The following is an 18,932-nucleotide window of genomic DNA, read 5'->3' on the forward strand; positions in this document are numbered from 1 at the left end:
GTTCACTCTGGACAGCTTTCTTTTTCCCTTCCCCAGCAAAACTATCCTACGAGGACAACTCCGTCAAGTCTTCACTGCTGCCTCTATCTTTTTCCTCTTTTTTCCTGCCTCGCTACTGTTCATTTTCCACAGAGGTCCTTATTGCAATGCTTTTATTTGAGAAATACATCAGAAGTTTTCTGGTATGCTTCTTCTAAGGATAATGTGGTCTTTTCATCCCATCCTGATTTGAAAGAATTAACTTAAACTAGGCTGGAATTACTCCTCAGCATGGGCAAATTTTGAATACAAATACATTAGTGGTATACCTGACTCCTGTTTTGGAGGATAGGGAAACAGGGTATATAAACTTCTTGAGTACTAGTAGTTCTGCAGTGGAAATAAGACTCATAATACGTGTTTTTAAATTATTTCATATTTTGCTGTTGCTCTCTCCCTCCTCCTCCCCCCCCCAAAAAAAAAAAAGAAAAAGAAAAAAAGAAAAGGGGGGAGGGCAAGGGAGGATGTATGTGAAGGGAATAATTTTGCCAGGCTCCTAGCCTGAGATTTTTCAATGACACTAGAATGTAAAGTCTTTCCAAGTTATTGAGTATCATGCAGATCACACTGGGAGATTGCTAGTTGGTACGTCAGTGCACTGCTGGGCCCGGTGTGTTCTTACTACATGCAAACATCAAAACTGGCATGTGCCCTATAAAGCCTAATCTTCGAGCTCATGATAGGCCCTGAAGGGGGAATCTCAGAAGCTGTAGGATGGTTGGAGGGGAAGAAAGAAATGCTATGTTACCTTTTCTCTTTTCTCTAGACTGGTAATCAAACATGGGCTTTTTGCAGGAGGAGTCAGACACAAAATGTATTTTTGGGAGAGGTGGGCAATCTAGAAGATTTATCAATTACTTCTGTCGCTATTGCATCCGGTAATACAACTGTCAGTTCCTTAAAGCCTATATGTGTATGGAGCACAAAGTGCTGGTGGTTATTGGGGGAACATAAAGAATACTTACTGATAGATCTAATAGTGATTCAATAGAAAAGCAGGTTGTATGACTTTGAATTGGTACTGACAGTAGGAATCAATGTATTTCTGAACAGTCTAGATTCCTCTTATTTTTTGTAATTTGGAGACACTTATTTGTAGAGTAATAGCATAACAAGTTGGAAGGGACCTCTGGATGTCATCTGGTCCAAGCCCCTTCTCGAGGTGGGACCAACTTCTAAGTTATTGGGTTATTCAGGGTCGTATCTGGTTGAGTTTTGAACTCTGCCTCCTAGGATGAAGACTCTTATCATCTGCAGGCAACCTCTTTTGTCAATTTATGAGTAAGAAAACAGCATGTAATACAGGTTCCTCATAAAAATTTGATTACTAGTTGAAGTGTGCAGTTTCTTAATTTACATGTTTAACAAGCTGTTTTAAACTATTGGAAATAGGACTAACTTTTAAAACATCCTTCTCTTTACTCTGCTGACTCATTTCTTTTGAATCCTTATTTCCTACCCAGCAAGGGAAGAAGAAGGAAAGTGAGAGAGGAGGGGGGTCCCTTTTTTCCTAGGGTGTCTTTGGATAACCAGATAAGGAAGAAGTGAGAATTTACCATTAAAGCCTGCTCTTTTGCTTGTATGCCTGCTATTTCTAAATTACTGCTGGGTTTGAAATATCAGTAAGGGTTTTTTTTTTTTTTTTTTTTTTTACTATTTATACGGTGTTTTTTCTGTACTGTTGCTAGTCTTGATACTTGCACTTTCCAGGTATCTTTGAGTTTTTCATTTTGAAACTATATGAAGGTTTACAATTATTAATCTGATTTCATAGATCGAAGACTAGTAAATTGACTCAGTTAATTATCATATTCTACCAAAGCTGTCTTTATACAAGCCCAGAGCAAATTAGTGAAATGCTACAGCTTTAGGTACCTGTGTATTTCACTTGCATTTCGCTTTTGTGTTACATCAGCCTGATCCTGTACTTATTTTTATGGTTTTCTTTCTGTTGTTTGGAATTTTAACTTTCTAGTAGAACTTTTTTGGACAAGGGTTTCACTCTGTAGTTATGTGGACTGTCTGTTCAGTTGTAACACTTGGTGTTTTAATCAGCTTTTCCTTTAGTGCTAAGAGGCTGGAATTTAAGAACGGCCTTTTATCTTTAAAGACACCACTGTAAGTGCTAGATTGTTACGTATTAGTAGTCTTAGACAGATGACTGAAATAAAAATTAGCATTTTGATGCAACAAACGGATGACTTGCACCGTAAGCTATCAATCTGTGTGTATGGTACCTTCATCGGAAATCTTCTGTATAATTCTTGCCGTTTTTATGTATAAAGCCTTACCTCCAGAAATTTTTAACTGAGCGTGTTAGAACACTTGCTGAAGCGATAGCGTTGGCAGCAAGCTGTGCAGGCAACTCTATCTTCAACAGTTAAACAGAACGCTAATTTTATATAGTTTCAGCTCCAGTTTTGGTGTAATTTAGACTTGACTACCTCTAGTTAGAGGAGTGTTGGAAGTTTCTGGGTTGTGAGGACTGTCATGTCCCTTAGTTTGTTTTGATAAATGTTTACATTGGGTGGTTTTAGTGTCTCTTTTTCCTTAATTTTTTAGCATAACGGAGCATGGAAATTTTACAAATGTAGATTGCATATCCTCCCGATACAAAATTGGTTGATCTCACTGGTTGAGCTCTTTGTGTTCAGACTTTTGGGGATGCTCAGCAGTCAACAGAGCACACTTGATGGTGTCTTAAGAGTTTGAAGTGAAGAGGTCATATCTTAAATCAATGTGAATCTACCTTAGGTAAAATATTTAGGCTAGTGGGGAAAATCCTGACGCTACCTTGAGGTCTCAGGATCACGTTTCTGTTGTAACTGATGTTTTTTTCTTTATCCCTTATATTTTTTCCTGTTTACTTAACTTACCCGCAGAATTTTTTGAGCTGGAAGTGCTATAGTATTTGTATTTAGTTCCAGTGCATTAAAGGTATTATAGAAATAAACCCTAAACGTGTCTACGTAGCATACGTGCATGAAGTCTGAAATAATCCATTTCATGAATCCTTTCCACTTTCTTTCTTGTATTTAAAGATGTGGTAACCCAACAGGAGTTTGTTCTGCTTGTTAAACACACAGTTTTTCAGTTTAAATGTGGGGAAAATATGCAGAAGTGTGCTTTGAATTTTACATTATGTAGGAAAACAAATTTGCAAGTGAGAAAATATAAAAGTAATCGTTCTCGTGGCAATGTTTTTTTTGTCCTTGTTAGGATGGATATATACGGCAAAATGTAAGAAATAAAATGTAGTGAAAAGGATGCAAATTACTATACCTCTATAAAGTAACTAGGACAACTCAAGTAATCTGTTTGAAGTTTTCTGTTGGAAAATGAGTCCATTTTTAAGAAGAGACTTAGCATTAATTTGCGCAGTCCTTCATTAAGGAGCTATGAGTTGGGCTGTATTTCAATTGGCAAAGATTGTCTGAAGTGTGAAAAGTGCTGTCATACAGTTAGGTACGGTTTTATCTTCTTTATTGAAATGTAAGAATATGGAATCATGAGACAGCCTGCAGCCATACTGGCTTCTCTCTCATATTTTCCAAAGAAGCTTTAATGTTATTTAAAATAATTGTTGTCAATTATAAATAATCAAATACAGTGTGTGATGACTATACCCGTCGCTGAAATGTGTAGCAATTTACTGTTACTTATTTAACTGCAAGCAGAAGACTAATGTGCTCAGCTGTGTGCCTGTGTTTACACATTGCAGGATGAGAGGCAAAGCAGCGTTTATCAGCCAGTTGGCAGGCAAAACTGTATTTTTGTTATCGTTTTTTTTTTTTTTTTTCAAAGCCTCTAATTATATATTTGATTTGTTTTGTTTTTATATCTAGGGTGTGGATTCAGGATTTGTTCCCACTGTTCATGATTTTGATAAGAAACTCACTGAGGCTGATGCATACTTACAGATCTTGATAGATCAACTGAAGGTATGTTAACAAACTCTGATGTTTTGGTTGACTGTGCTCTGAGTTTGCTTGTCAGTGTGGATTTCGAGGCCTGGCTGAAAGGTAGCTGAACAGAGGAAGGAAGTCATGTTTTACACTCTGAGCATTTTTGGTAGATGTGGGAGGCAAAGAGAGCTCATCTAGCTGAGCAGAGTATGAACATGAGAAAACATACCTCTCTTATATGTGAAGTCTGATGTTAGAATTTTCTCTTTCTCCCTAGCTTAGGATGTTACTTCTGGAGTAAAGAGATTCTCACTAGAACTAATAAAATTAAATGTTATAACAAGTTTGAAAATGCAATTTTAATTTTATCTTAGAATGGATCTTGAGATTGTTAAAATAGAGTTAGAAAATTAGAATGACTCCCTGTAAAAAGATTTTATAGAACGGTGTGTAACGACTGACATATATGCTCTTGTATGTGTAACTTTATGGAATTGGCAGAGATGAGCTTAATTTTAAAAAGTAAGATGTCACTGTGAGAACACGCTCATAGTGTTTCAGGATTTATTTTGAGAAAATTTTGTCATGTAATGTGTAATTACAGTTACAGATAGTTGGATACTTTGTTACAGTAGTGATATCTATCTGTTCTTGGTCCTTGAGTAAAAGCATTCTCTAGACATTCTGTAGAAATACAATTCTTTTCCACTGTGCACATGTATTTTAAAAGTAGGTGGGGAGGAAAGGAATGTTAAGGTCACATCTGACAGTACCCACCTTATTGGGAAAAACAGAAAATTTTTTCTGCTGGCTAGGACACTTTTTACCCCTGACTCAGCAGGTTAAACTTGCTCTTAAGATTGCTTCCATTCTGCTGGTTTGGATTTTTTTTGCTGATACTACTGGGCAAGTACTGCATGTGGGATATTCAGCAAAAAATCAGTCATTTTGGGGAGAGGCAGGGAAGAGCATACAAACTGAAATGGAGGTGGACAAGAAGTGCAAACAGAATTCAAAGTCAGACTGCAAAGACTTGATTCAGGAGTTAGCTTTGTCTCTTGCTCCCAGGTCATCTAGTAGGAGTATGCAAGAGAGACGTGCTTCACTGAAGGAAGGTATTTAAATCTTAACGCCTTCTGATTGTTAATTCAGGGCAACTGGGAGGAAGGAGGAGGTGTAGGAACTAATAATGAGAGAAGAGAAAATATAAGAATGGACAGAGACTAAGACTAGAATGGACACTAAGAATGGACAGAGCCTTTTTTAGAACCAGAAGTCGGCTCTCAAGGGAAAGTTACATAAGTAACTAGGTTTTAGATGGGCAGTTGCGGGAAGTACTCTCATTCTACTACTCAAAAGTGCAGCGTCTTTTCTGAGCGAGGATGGACGTGGTGAACTTTTGAGTATTACCCTTAGTCATATTTCTTTCTTGAACAACTTGTGTTTAATAGTTATTTGCATCTGCAGGTCTGAGTGCCCTGGAAGGCAACTGTATCTGTTTCTGCTCAGTTTATATGAAATAGACAAGCAATCCTGTCACTAAGAATTTGTTCAGTGTTTTTAGCTGCATCTAATATTCCACTTTTATTAAAAAAAAATACAGAACCTAATGCTGTGAAATCGCTATGCATCTTCCGTAAGAAGTGCATATAAATCTTACAGCAATTAATATTAATCTGAATGAGGAGGGTACCTAGGAGGGTTGATAAAGATCAAGGTGCTGTTGTGGCAAGCACGCTACATGCTCTAAAGATCTTTGCTGAAATAAAAAAGGCAGTTTTAGGTGTTCTGAGGAATGTCACTTCTATTACTCAACCTCACCTTTTGGTGCAAACTGTGGAAGAACCGTGCCAGCCCAAGTTCTGGGACTAGCCTCAGGAGCTGACATCCTGCCTCTTGCAGAACAGGGTGAGGATGAGTTACAGAGCTACTGTATCGCAAATGCTCTGAAGAAATATTAAGGAGTAACTACTTTGGGTCATAATACCAAGATCATATACCTTAAAAACTTGTTAAATGCTTTTGGTTTTGAAATTTCAGTGTTTCTGGCTGATACTATATGGAAAAATAGCACTTTCGTTCTTTTCATAATTTTTTTTTCTTTTAGCTGTTTGATGAAAAACTTCAGAACTGCAAAGATGATGAACAGAGAAAAGCAAGTATTTTTTATTTTAAATATTGAGAAAAGCAAATATATTTTATCTTGTTACTTATTTAGCTTTATCTAATGGATTTGTCTATCAATTTGTTAAAGACTATAGAAACTTAAAATCCTTCATCTGTTTTCTCATTCCCCAAGTTGTCAAAATCACTTAAAACAAATTGAGTAACTGATGACAGTATAATTTGTGTAGTAAGTGGGAGGTAAGCTTAATTTTTTAGTAATGTTGAATGTCATTCTTAAAACATCTTTTAAAAGTTTCAGTTTATAGGAAATGATTATTTCTTTGTTATTCAGTAACATAATCAATTGGTCTACATCCTGCATAGTTCCGTGACTAACATGGTACATGTTGGAAGTCTGAGAATGATATAGTTCATTTATCTTAGGTGAGGATGACCAAAAATGTAGTTTTCTGTCTCAAAGGCATTACCTTTTTAGCTAGATTGTAATTCACTTAACTGATGGCTGTTTTTTGTATCCTCTCCCATCCCATCCCATTTTAAAGGCAAATTTGTAGGTTGCAGTTCAGTCGCTACGCTTAAGAAAGGCTGGCACGTATTTTTGGTGTTGTGGGTTTAGCATATGCTAGCATGCTAATTTCGTACATGAATGTGCGGTGTGGAGGAAGGATTTAACCTATAAGTATATTGTATAAAAGATTAATTAGAGGAGTTGCTTTTGTTTCAATATATGTAGTAATTTCAATATTATAAAGTAGTGGTGAATTTCATCCTAGTGTTTTTTCTTTTAGCTATTGAAAAACAAGCTGTTTTTCTTTTGGTGTTTGTTTTCAGTTTTGAAAACAATTTGATGGCTTTCTATGATAAATTTACTTCCCTATGTGGTTCTGTGTAATGGTTGTGACCTTGCATATGTTATCCGTCTTGTCTGCTGTGTTATGGCATCTCAATGACTTCACAGGTGATGGTCTGTCTTTCTGTTTTTTTTGTATATATGGGTTTTTATAAAAACTTTGAAGTGTAGGCATTTTCCATGTAAGCATGTTTAATCTGTAGACAGCTGACTAGAAAGAGTACGACTTTCTGTATTTTTCCTTCTGTGCTTCTTACTGGGAAAAATCGTCCTTCAGTGTTGTCCTCCCTCCAGATGCTATTTTGCAGATCAGATGTTACTTTTTTTTTTTTTTTTCCTCCTGTTACAGTGCTTCTAATCCCTAGAGACTTCTCACATGTTGTGCTAAGTTAGAGGTTATATGATTTCTTCCTTCGTCTCTGTAAGGTATCTAGAGAACAGACAGATTGACTTTACAGAGAGAGCAGGAGGCCGATTTAGAAGAGGTCAGCTTCTGCTGGTTTATGAATTTTGCTGTTTACTATAGATTCCATTTATTCTCGATTTAAAAAGAAAAAAGACCTTGCAAATCACTTTTTTGATCATGGCTGTTCCTGAACTAAAGTAGCTAAGAGGTTTGTTAGCCTATTTAGCAATTTTCCTATTTGTTTGTGTAAATATGGTTCAGTTATCAGGCTGTGGGCTGAGTCTAACCTGCAGGATGCTTTCTGATGAAGCAAGCCTTGGTTATCTGAGCGTTATGTGCTTCTCCGATAGCTGGATGCTGTCTTCTGCAACTATTTATGGCCAGGCATTTAAAACCTGACCCATAGTTTTTGTAAGTGCACAAAGAATTAGACAGGCTGTTTTTGTTACAGAATCGTTTGTCTTTTAGAAGTAATGGTATAGGTGTTCCAAGATGCCTCAAGGTCTCTTGGATATTTTATTTCTGAGGCACGGAAATTTTTTGAACTTGGAAGACAGTGCAGATGTACAATTGATGGATTGTGCAGCTTTTGATGAATACTGTGAATGTCTTGAAGTCCCTCCGTTATACTGATACTCCTGGCAGGACTGCAACCAGCACTATATAGTGGGATCATATTGCCTTTTGTCAACAATATTATTGGTGAGAACTAAACAGAAACGTTTAAGTTGAGTTTCATGAACCTGTCTTGACCACAGAAATATTGAGAAAATAAAGCTGTAAGCATTCAAAAATATCAGAATGGTGAAGAAGCGTATATTGGGCTGGCTGGAACAAAACTGGTATGTCTTGACAAGTTTTTGGGTGAAAGTGTAGCAGTTGCCTGCACAAACTCTGGCTCACAGTGATTACTTTTTGTGAAGTAAACCCTAGAGCGAGGAGAGAGCTTCAGGTTGTTACTGATTCTGATTACAGGTCAGCTGCCCGTACATGCCTCTGCTGCCTGCCTTTTGGACAAGCTGATCCAACTCTCTGTAGCCACGTGTTTGTTGAATGAGGCGAAAATCCTAATCCGTGAAATAAAATTAGCTTTCTGTTGGGTCATCGGTGGCTTCATGAGAAATGAGATGCCAGAGAAGTACAACAAGCGGCGAGTAAATAGTTTCAGTGGCAGCCTGCTGTTTGACTGGATTGGGTATTGGATGTGGCTGCGTTCTGCAGCTGTAAGTCAGTTTGAAACAAAGGTGTTCCTCCTAACATTCATGCAGATACTGAGGGAGGTGAGGATACAGAAGATAATGCACGTCAGCAGGAAATTAATTTCTGATTTGAAAATGCATGTACTCATTACCTAAAACTGGGAACGCTGCTGTATTAAAAATTTATCTTTGCCAATTTTCAAAGTCAGAGTAGGGATCTCGGAAAGAGAAAATTGTGGTAACTTTTAGGTAGTAAGTGATATTCGTTGTTTTTATTTTTGTTGGCTCATGGTTTTTTATCTTCAGCCTACTTCCTATTTTGCCTGTTTATGATTTTACTTGCAGTTTGTATTTTATAAGTGATCTATGTTTTTTACTTTACTAAAACTTTTTGCAAATATATTATTAATTTTTTTGTGGCAGTAGCTTGATAGTAGCCATGTCTAAATAGAAGAAGAAAAGTTTAAATGAAAGAGAGTAAAAGAATAAAGTCAGAAGGATTGTAGCAGTGCGTATACATAGCAGTGTGGTTCTGTCCACTCAATGAGAAGAGGTGCAAGCCTTCTCCCAACATCTTCCCCCAAACCAAGCACTTCTATAAGCAAGCTGATGTGGAGTGGTTTTGTTGCTTGTGATCCTCCACTTGTTTTTCTCTCCCCAGTGTCATGTCTATAGTATGTTGATATAAAATCTTATGAGAGAGAGTTCATGAATTTTATTTTACGGGTGCTTCCTTCACAGTTCTAGAATTACACATGGCTTACGAAACGCCAGACTTCCATATCAGTGTGTTACAAATGAAGTTACAAAGAACACACGTTGCGAGAAAAAATATATAACAGCTAGAAACAAAGCAAATCTGTCATTTTCTTTATATTCTATCCAGTGCACTTTAATTAGAAGTTCAAACTAGGACAAGCAGAGTTATTTCATTCCCTTAGCCATAAGGGACAGGGTTCGATAGGTCCTCACAGGGTCTGGGTCTGACTTGCCTGCACTGTTCTCTTTAATTTTATGTATGTATGAAAAAGAATACTCTAATTTTCTATGCTGTGCTCTTGGAAGGTAGCAAAAGAGCACAAACACGGAGGAAAAAAAATAGTTTAGTGCACACTGTCTGTTACTACTGAAGTTGGCCTGATAGCAACAAACTGCTAAAATGCATAAAGATAAAAATGCAGTTCTCCAATTTATATATGGGCCTTGGTAACCAGGTGACCTGAGATGTATTCCACCTCAGGTTTTTTGTGATCTCAGACAAATTACCTTTTTCTCTGTGCCTGTGGATAACAGTGCATGGATTAGTCTGTTGTTTTTGAAATGTACGGATGAGTAGGGAGGAAACAGTATAAACAAACTGCATTATATGGCATGTCATCACTTTCAGATTTTCAACAAAGATTTTTATCAGTGAAAAAAATGAGATACTAATCTATTCTGTGCTTAATTACACTGTAACATGTTGGAAAAAATAGATAAATAATAACCAAAACTGTTTGTGACCGCTTAACAGTTGGCTATAAAACCTTCAGACTGAATGATTCATTTCAGCTGTTCATTCCTCCAGCTGACAAGATCTGTATGTTTGGGTACATTGCCTATTTTGTTATGGTGCTAAAAGGCTCAGGGCTTCACCGAATTTTTGTCATTATATTTAGAATGTTTTTTTCAATACATGTTGATGAAGTTTGAGCTTGAAAGTATGGTAGAGAAGTGAAAATAAGGAGGGAAAAAAGTAGGAACGTGTAGCTGTTGACATACTTCTTAGCTTGTGGCAGAAATAAGTCCCCTTCACTTTATAGTATCCCTCAGATACTGCTTCCTAGATCAGTATGGTCCAGTCTTTCCAGTGGAACAGGCTGGGTGCCGTTTGGCCACCTATTGCCAATTAACCACAGTTTAAAGAAAACAGATAGCTTATGAAGGGGAAAACAAAGTTTAACCGAAAGATTTTCCCCAGGCGTTGTCTGGAAAGCCATTGTTGCATTTTTATCCACATAGGCTGAGACTACTTGTTCCTGTAGGCTTATAGGTAGATGTTTCTCTCTTATGGTATAGAATGTGTTCGTGCATTGCTGTGTGGGGACAAAAGTTACTTTACACACTTTGGTTCTTCAGGAATCCTAAAAGCTATGATTGAGGTCCCATGAGACATTCCTATTAATCAAAGCAGAGAGGTCCTGAAATTGAATTAGTAGTGGTTCAATACTGAGTCCAATTTAATAATTTTGCCCTCAGCAGATAGACATAAGGACGTCAACAGAATGCACGTGCTTCTTAGGTAGGTCGTGCTTATGTGTAAAAAGGCATGCAGATGCCTTTTCCATGCCTGAAGTTGAATTCCATGTAGGAAATCCTTATGAATGAGTGTTCCTAGATAAAATTTTTAAATAGGCAGATTTCCGGGTGCACTTTTACTGGAGGCTTAGAAAGAACAAGAAGTGCATGCACCATTATTTTCCACTTCTTTTTTTTAAATTGGGCTTCCCAAACTATGGAAAATATTATACTTGAATGATGATACTTTCAAGTAATATTAGCTATTGGTGGGTACCACCATTCAGTACGCTATACAACGATACAAACTGAGGTTAGAGTGAATCTTTATACTGAATTCGATTTTTATTGCTGTTAATGTTATGCAAAATTGAAGCGTGGACCTAGATGGGTAAATATATCACTGCTCAGAAAGTCCTAACCTTGTCGTCTTTATGTTGTAATAATCGGTTTGATTTCTGTCTTGTCCGTAACAGAACAAAAACGCTAAATGTCTACTTAAAGAAGTAGTCTTTTTCATGCTGCTTGCCCTCTTCTACCCCTTTTCCAATTTAAGATGAAACAGAGTGTGTGTAGTATAATATTTAAGTACAACTAGAGGCTTGAAATTCTTTCTTTAACCGTGTTATTTTGAATTTTCTTTGCAGAAAATTGAAAGTCTCAAAGAAACAACCAGTGTAAGTTTCTTTAATTTTTATATCATATACAGATTCTGAAAAATGACCTTATTTTCTTGTGAATGTTTTTAAAGCTTATTACAAAAGAGCGGAAATTTTTCTTTTAAAGCCACACAAGAATGGGATGGCATTTTTTTTATTTGTTTGTTTTCATTAAGAATGAAGAAATTTCAATTTTGTTTTAATGCTGAGTCAAAAAAAAATTTGTTTTAATTTCAGACTAGTTCTGTGGGAAAATGGTAATGATCAGTTTCATCTTTTGGTCGGATGCCAACGTTATTTGAAACTTCGGGCAGGTTCAGCTTTACTGAGTATAAATTTGAAACAAAAATTCATTTTTTCTTGAAATGTTTTTTTTCAATTTTTTTTTTCTCAGAAAGAGGTTCTCTTGAGGAAAAACATTTACTTTTTGGTAAATCCACATTTTTCAACAGAAACATCTGATAAGAAGACATTTCTTATCACAGATCTACTCTTTAGAAGAAGCACGTGATACGGCCCTATTCTTAACTTTGTTAGCGTGGAAAACTCGCTTCTCTCCCTTTAGACCTTTTAAAACTTTTAATGCGATGTGGTTGCCTTCAGTGAGGAGAGCTGTTTCTCAGCACCAAGAAGGTTCCTTTATATCATTCTGTTCTCCTTGTTCTATCCCTTCACCTCAGCAATTTTTCAGACACTGACTGTAAGATATATGTCTTGTTCTTCCTTTATTTTTGTTTGAAATTGATCTGCTTTCTACTTCATGTTTTCCTCTTGCATTTGCTGCTGAATGACTTTATTCACGCTCAGCAGCCTTCTCATCAGCTTGGCTCACTCACACAGTTCAAAGCTATTTGTCTGTTCCAGACCTTTTCCATTCTTTCTTGATGTTTCTTCGCTTCTGACAAGTGATAGGGATGTCTTGTTGCTGTATATGTGATGGAAAGTGGCTGCTTTGCCTTAAATTTTGCCTTAATTTTCTCTGAGGTCTAATAAATCAATATCCTTCTCTCTAGTTAAATTTTCTCATCATGGTATTATTTCTGATTTTGTTTTTTGTTTTTTTTTTCTTTCTCACTTTATCTCATGTTGAGTCTTTTATAGAGTCTTTTTGTTATTTCTTAGCACTTCTAAACTCTTATCATAGCATTGACTTACCTGTCATCTCCCTCTGCTCTCCTCCCCTTCCCTCCCTCCTTACCTGCTCATTATTTGAGCTAATGCTGAATGGATTACCACAAATAATGGAAAAATCTCTGGACAACATGGCTACTGAGTAGCATAGTACAGGGTCAGCTTGGGGCCCTCTGGTTTTGGAGGTGTTTTTCTTTGTTTTGTTTTGTTTTTTTAAGCCACTGTCGCATCAGACCAAGGCTGGCTTCTGCAGAGCAACGGTACCATCTATGCATTATCCTAATGAGAGTTTCAGTTTCTGGGAGTCATATTAGAAGTCCAGTAGTGTGACAGCAAAGAAGCAGCCTGACTCTGGTGTGACATTCAGATATAAGTCCAGCATCTTAGGATCATAAAATCATAGAATAGTTGAGGTTGGAAGGGCCCTCTACATATCATCTAGTCCAAAGCAGAATCAGCCAGAGCAGGACTGTGGCCAGTTGGATTTTGAGTATCTCCAAGGATGGAGACTCCACAGCCTCCCTGGGCAACCTGTTCCAGTGTTCAGCTACCTCACAGTAAAAAATGTTTTTCTTATATTTAAATGATATTTCCTATATTTCAATTTGTGTCCGTTGCCTCTTGTCCTGTCAGTGGATACCACTGAGAAGAATCTGGCTCTGTCTTCTTTACACCCTCCCATCAGATATTTATCAAAACTTTCTTGCTCTTTTCATCATTTTCTCTCCTTGTATCCCAGTCTTGTCATCCTGAATCTCTTGATAGGCTAATGTAAATGTTTCCCAGTGCTCTTGTTTCATATCCCATTTCTCTCCTTTTTGCTTCACGTTTCAGCTCTTTTGTGGTATTCTTTGCTGTTCTGCTTTTACTGTATTTCACGATATGTTAAGTATCGGAACTTACATTGTTTACTCTTTAGAACTTCCATTGCTTTCATCTTAATTAACTTTATTCGCTTTCCTTTGCCTCTCCCCCTTATCTTCAGCTTACACGGAGAACTTGTCAAGTGTTTAAACTAGGGGATATCTTTATTAAAACTAAAAAAAAAAAAAAAAAAAAAAACCAGTGCTGCATAAATGTAATACGTATGCTACTTGCCCAGAGCTTACTGCTTACAGCTCTCTAAGTTTAAAGTTGGCTTCCATTTCACCCTGATATCTTGTACATGGCTTTTGGCAACTTTAATTTTCTACAGCTATGCTTTTTGTCTTCACCAAAAAAAGGGGAGGGAAAAAATAGGTGTCTGCAGAAGTGAGTGTTCGTTTAATTCTTACCTAGTACTGCAGTTAAAATTGTGTGTAACAATTAAAATATTTATAGATACAAGATATAAGACACTAATTTTGATTTTTTTTGTTTTTTTTCTAGAGTATGGTAGAATCAATAAAACACTGCATTGTGTTGCTACAGATTGCTAAAGTAAGTACCCTGTAAACAATTTTGAACTTTAATTATATAGCATTAGTCTGTGTGAAAACACATTTTTTTCATCTGACACTTGAAATCTAAGAGTGCGCTCTTTCCCATATGCTCCAGAATGTATTTAAAAAATTGGTGTAGGTTAATTTAAACTACTATTTTAATGGTGTTTTAGAAATACTGTGTTCCGCAGCAGACAGTCATGTTGATTTTTCACAGCCAAAACTTGAATTCCTTTATTCAACCTTTTGCCTTTATATGATGGGGTTTTAGTAAGGAAATAATTCTAAACATACTGACTGTGGGCAGTATAATCTAATTCATTTTGTAATTTGTAAAACTTCTAAGATATGAAGGTAGATAACTTATTGTAAAAGGGAGAAAAAAGAATCCGTACATAAAAATACATCTCAGCTTCCTACAAATAATTATGACTGTCCAGTGTGCTTTAATCTTTAAGTTTGTGCTGAAGTTTGTACTGTATTGTTCCTATGTGGCTCTTACAAATGTCTTTTTTAAAGTACTCGTGTCCCTGTATTCAGCAGGTCAGATTTCCTACCTGGGAAGAAGTTATTGATATTTATTTTCACGTTTTGAATGTGCTAATGTTTATTTCGCTGACTGGTTAAAAAAAGATGGCAGGTTATTCAATGTTACCGAGTATAAATGATACAATCAATAACTGCTGTGGTCCATCACAATAGCTATACTACTAGCATTGCTTCCAGAGCATTCAGTTACTTGTTCACAAGCTGTAGTGATGCTTCTAGGTCGTCGTCTGGCCAGGAATGGTGCTGTTTTGAATCTGCTTCTAAAACATCTGTTCTTTTGGTCTTTATATTTGCATTGCAGGGCAATTTTTACTGCTTCCTTTTCAGGAAACTGATGTTCCAAAAAGCTCGATGTGCAAACAAAGTTATTTTAAAGTTCAACAGCGATTTGCAGGAAAAACAAAGCAAAAACAAAAATTTTTTGAGTTAAACGTTCTTTTGCAGAGTTTGCAGTTAGACTAAATCAGAGCCTTCTGCAAATGTAAGGGTAACAGAAGAAAAATGTAATGAAGTGAACTAGTCTTTCTGCTTCTTCTAAGAATGTGACTAGCATAAACAGTAAGAGGGAAAACTGTAATGTTGATGATGGAAACTATGATTTGACAAGGCTTTTAATAGGTCTCAGGTTTATAATAATGTTGTATTTTCTTGAGAATTATGTTATTTGAGAAAACAGTATGGGTGATAGACTTTCACAGCACTTAAATGTTTTATTATCTTGTTAGTGAGATTTGCTTACTGGATTTTTTTTGCCCAAGTTCTGTTCTAACAGGCTTTCATATGTGGTATTCAGGATCTGTTAACTATGAGCCATTTATTTATATGTCAGGAGCAAAGTTAAGGAAGACATTATTCTGCAAAGAAACTAACATGCCATTTTCAGATTTTAAGACTGAATTTAATCATAACTCAATTTATTTGGAAATAGGCATAGGTGCTTCAATTTTTTTTTTTTTCCCCCTGTACTCTGGATCAATTTTTTTTAAGGGCTTTCAAATATAATGCTGCTGTTTGTCTTCATTCTAGATGCCAGATAGGTTTTACAGAATTTTGAGGCCTGTGAAAATTGAAGTATTCGGAACCTTGCAGGATCAGGTTCCTCCGGATGCGAAACTCATTCAGTTATAGATGAGATGATAGTATCCTAGTTTTCTTATGCAGATATGTAACTTGCTGTATTGAGGTAGCTGGAGAAACAACGTGTAACGAGACTGCCTCGTTCTTGTTTACTTACTATATAAATGTATCTAACTGTTGTAATTGTCACAGAGGTTCCATTCCTGTGAAATTTTGTATTTTTTTTTTTAGCTCAATTGTGCAATTAGTAGCAAAGCTGAAAGAGCAGAATTATAATCTGCTTTTCAGATTCTTGATCAAAGCTGGTTACAGGCGACTCAGTTAGCTTTCTGGTCCTGCTGACTATCAGATTCCATTTCTGCAACGTGCTGTGGGTGAGTTTAGTGGGGCAAGGGCAAATATGATCGCTTATCTCGTGCTGATGACAAGCTTATCTTTTTAAAGTTGGGAAATAGCGGACAAACCTGAACTTGCAGTGGCAGTTATATGGCCTTTTTTCGATCAGGTTCAGGGCTCTACTGCTCCAAGTAGCATATGATCATAAAGGTAGATGGAGTCGGAGTCCTTTGGGAGACTAATTCAATAAATGGAAGAAGTTGATTCATGCAGTGAAAAATATCCTCTTTAAATCTTCCTGCTATTTTAATAGCCTCTCTTCTGCTTTGTCTTCCTTTTCTCTCTCCCTTAAGCAAATATAGCTGTTGACTACATGGCATTTCTGATTTTCTTTTTTTCCTTTCCGTAAGCTGTATTGATACCCTGATCTCCTACCGCTATAGGAAAGCCTTACTCTTAGTTCCATCAGTTGCATGTATGTGAAACTTTATATATGTAAAAATTTCTGGAATCTGACTGGTAGCTTTCCGTTCAGTTCTCCACTGTATAACCTTCTGAGATTCTAGAAGTTTTTTTCCAAAGGTATCAGGCAAGTATGGCTGTTGACTTACACTGCTAAAATTAAGACATTTTATCAATACTCCTCCCGTTTTTACTTCTGCAGTGCCTTTCCCATTAGGAGACACACTCCGTAATTGCCTGCTGATTGGTTATATAACTTGAGAAATGGCATCACTTTTTTATATACTTAGAACTTATTTCAGTTTCAAATATGTAGCCCTTATTATTTGGATGATTTTGATATATTGAGGTGAATCTGTTTCTTATTGTGCATTAAGTTGAACTACTTTGTGGACTTAAAACAGACTGTCTCGTACAATAATGAATAATAGGAATATGAGTAACTTAATAACGAAGTAAAGACCAACTAAATAGGTATATAAAATGCCACAGTGCTTTTACACATACGCCTTACTGAAAAGCAATCAAAACAAACCAAGTGGGATGAGTAGATGAAGCGTTTGACTTGTGTGAGTGACAGTTGAAGGTGCCCAGTTTTGCTTATAAGTTCTGCGTGTAAAATATATGTAATGGTTTCTGTTTGCTGAACTGCAGTCTCGTAACAGAAATGTATATTATGCATTTTATGAAGTAGCTCTTATTATTTAGATTCTTAGCTTTGGATCTTTACCGTCCCTTTTTCACCCCATCACTTCCGGTCAATTTTGCCTGTCTAGCTTTGTGGCATTTCTCCCTTCCTTACCTCCTCAGCATGCCACACGCGTTGCTGGTTCTGCACCGCTGAGATAGGATACCAACCTTTAGTTTTATTTCTTAGACACAAGAGATGATAACGTAACATGGACATTTTGTATGTGGGAAAAAATGTTAATGTATTTGGGCACAGGTGGCGTTTCTGTTTGTCAGTTGGCAACCCAAAGGAACTCGGTGTCTGTAGTGTCCCCTTTTTGTCACTGAAAACCTTGCTTAAGGAGCGTCAACTAGCAGACATGAAATTTGGGCAGCCTATTGCTAAATGTATAAGCTAAAGGGAAGTGTAATATTGTAGCCGTTTTAAGTATCAAACATATGTATGTCCTAACTTTATTTTCAATATTATTTACAGCTTTTTTTTCTTTTCTTGATTCTCTTTTTCTTCATAACTTTGACAACTGGAAATTTGAGGAAATACTCTGCAGATGTCTTACTGTTTGCACTGAACAAAGCCATGGGTAGATGTACTGGCTAATATGAATTTCTTGGCAGAAATGAAGAGATTTGACTGAATGTATTAATAAAATTTAACACTGTTGCTGGCACAGTGTTAAAACTGTGCTCGCTGCAGATTGGCGTTAACTTACCTGTCGCTAGTGACGTTTCCCCCGATGATAGTTCTTTCCATGCGTTACCTGCTCTTCACATAAGCCTCTAGGCAAAAGCTAGTCTCTTAATAAAACGAACAGGTTTTGAAATCTAGTAGAGCTTAAAATGTCTAATTTCAAAAGGCACTTTTGCCTCTCCAAAGCCCGAAGTGCTTTTGGCAACTTGACCTATATGCTGATCGTTAGGCTCTTTGTTTCTAAAGAGCAATGTGTTTCAGTATTTAGGGACTCACAGGTACTACAGAGCATGTTTTGGGGGACTCTTAGCTATTTAGCAGGAGCGTACATTGTAAGGCATAATAGCGTTATACAGTGCAGAAGAAATATTTTTTTTAAATTGTTCAAGTTTGTGTGGGCGGGTCCTCAGAACGCACTAATCGCCAGAAGTGCAGTGATGATGTATAGAATTGTTTCTTCCGAATCTAATTGCTTTATCACATGATAAGAAACATTAATGTTTTATGGCAGAACATGTAAACATTCCTGAGAGAAACTTAACTGTTATAGTTCTCACATAACACAGAACTGAAAAGTCATACAAGATTGATATGTTGATATTTTTAACATTTTTTCCTTAAGGACCAAAATAATGAGGAGAAGCACGCAGATGGACTTATAGTAAGTTTAAATCTAATCTTTGTCTCCCTTTATTTCTGCAGAACATGTGAACAGAGACCTGAATTTCCACTCATTTTGCAACATACTTTCTTCTTTCTCTAATTTACTGCTTCAAGTCTCTCGTTAAAAATACTGTTGAGTTGTTAGCTTCAGAGGTTGGCTGCCACTTTTGCCATTAGGTAGTATAGTGACCAGTTTTATATGGACTGTTTTAAATGGCAGTATTATGACTGAACACTTAAATAAAAATCTGCCATGTGAGCAGATGGAAGGGGCAACCGTTGGGATAGAAATAGTTTTGTGTTCCATCTGAAGTATCCTTATGTATAGACTAGATCTGCTATCCGTGTGCTTCAAGTAGTTTGTCTTCTCTACAGTGCTGCTTATCTGACACAAAGTTGTCTTCTGTCTGTTTCAGCAGTGTTTCATCTTTAATATTACTTCTTCATTTTTAA

At 36.6% G+C, this 18,932-nt stretch overlaps 1 protein-coding gene across 12 annotated transcripts in view; it reads left to right on the forward strand.

Annotated features, from left to right (window-relative positions):
- The window catches only part of OSBPL9 (oxysterol binding protein like 9), a 69,808-nt gene that overhangs the window by 36,929 nt on the left and 13,947 nt on the right, over nucleotides 1-18,932 (forward strand). For 5 of the 12 annotated variants that reach the window (XM_068953124.1, XM_009683234.2, XM_068953116.1 and 2 more), the window contains 5 exons: nucleotides 3,885-3,980; nucleotides 6,052-6,099; nucleotides 11,451-11,480; nucleotides 13,962-14,012; nucleotides 18,439-18,477. In XM_068953124.1, coding sequence (XP_068809225.1) covers nucleotides 3,885-3,980; nucleotides 6,052-6,099; nucleotides 11,451-11,480; nucleotides 13,962-14,012; nucleotides 18,439-18,477 — 264 coding nt within the window. Of the gene's footprint in view, nucleotides 1-3,884; nucleotides 3,981-6,051; nucleotides 6,104-11,450; nucleotides 11,481-13,961; nucleotides 14,013-18,438; nucleotides 18,478-18,932 lie in introns of all 12 variants that reach the window. The other 7 variants (XM_068953120.1, XM_068953121.1, XM_068953122.1 and 4 more) reach the window with 2 other exon arrangements.

Source organism: Struthio camelus, chromosome 8 (assembly GCF_040807025.1).
Source record: "Struthio camelus isolate bStrCam1 chromosome 8, bStrCam1.hap1, whole genome shotgun sequence".
Taxonomy (NCBI): Eukaryota; Metazoa; Chordata; class Aves; order Struthioniformes; family Struthionidae; genus Struthio; species Struthio camelus.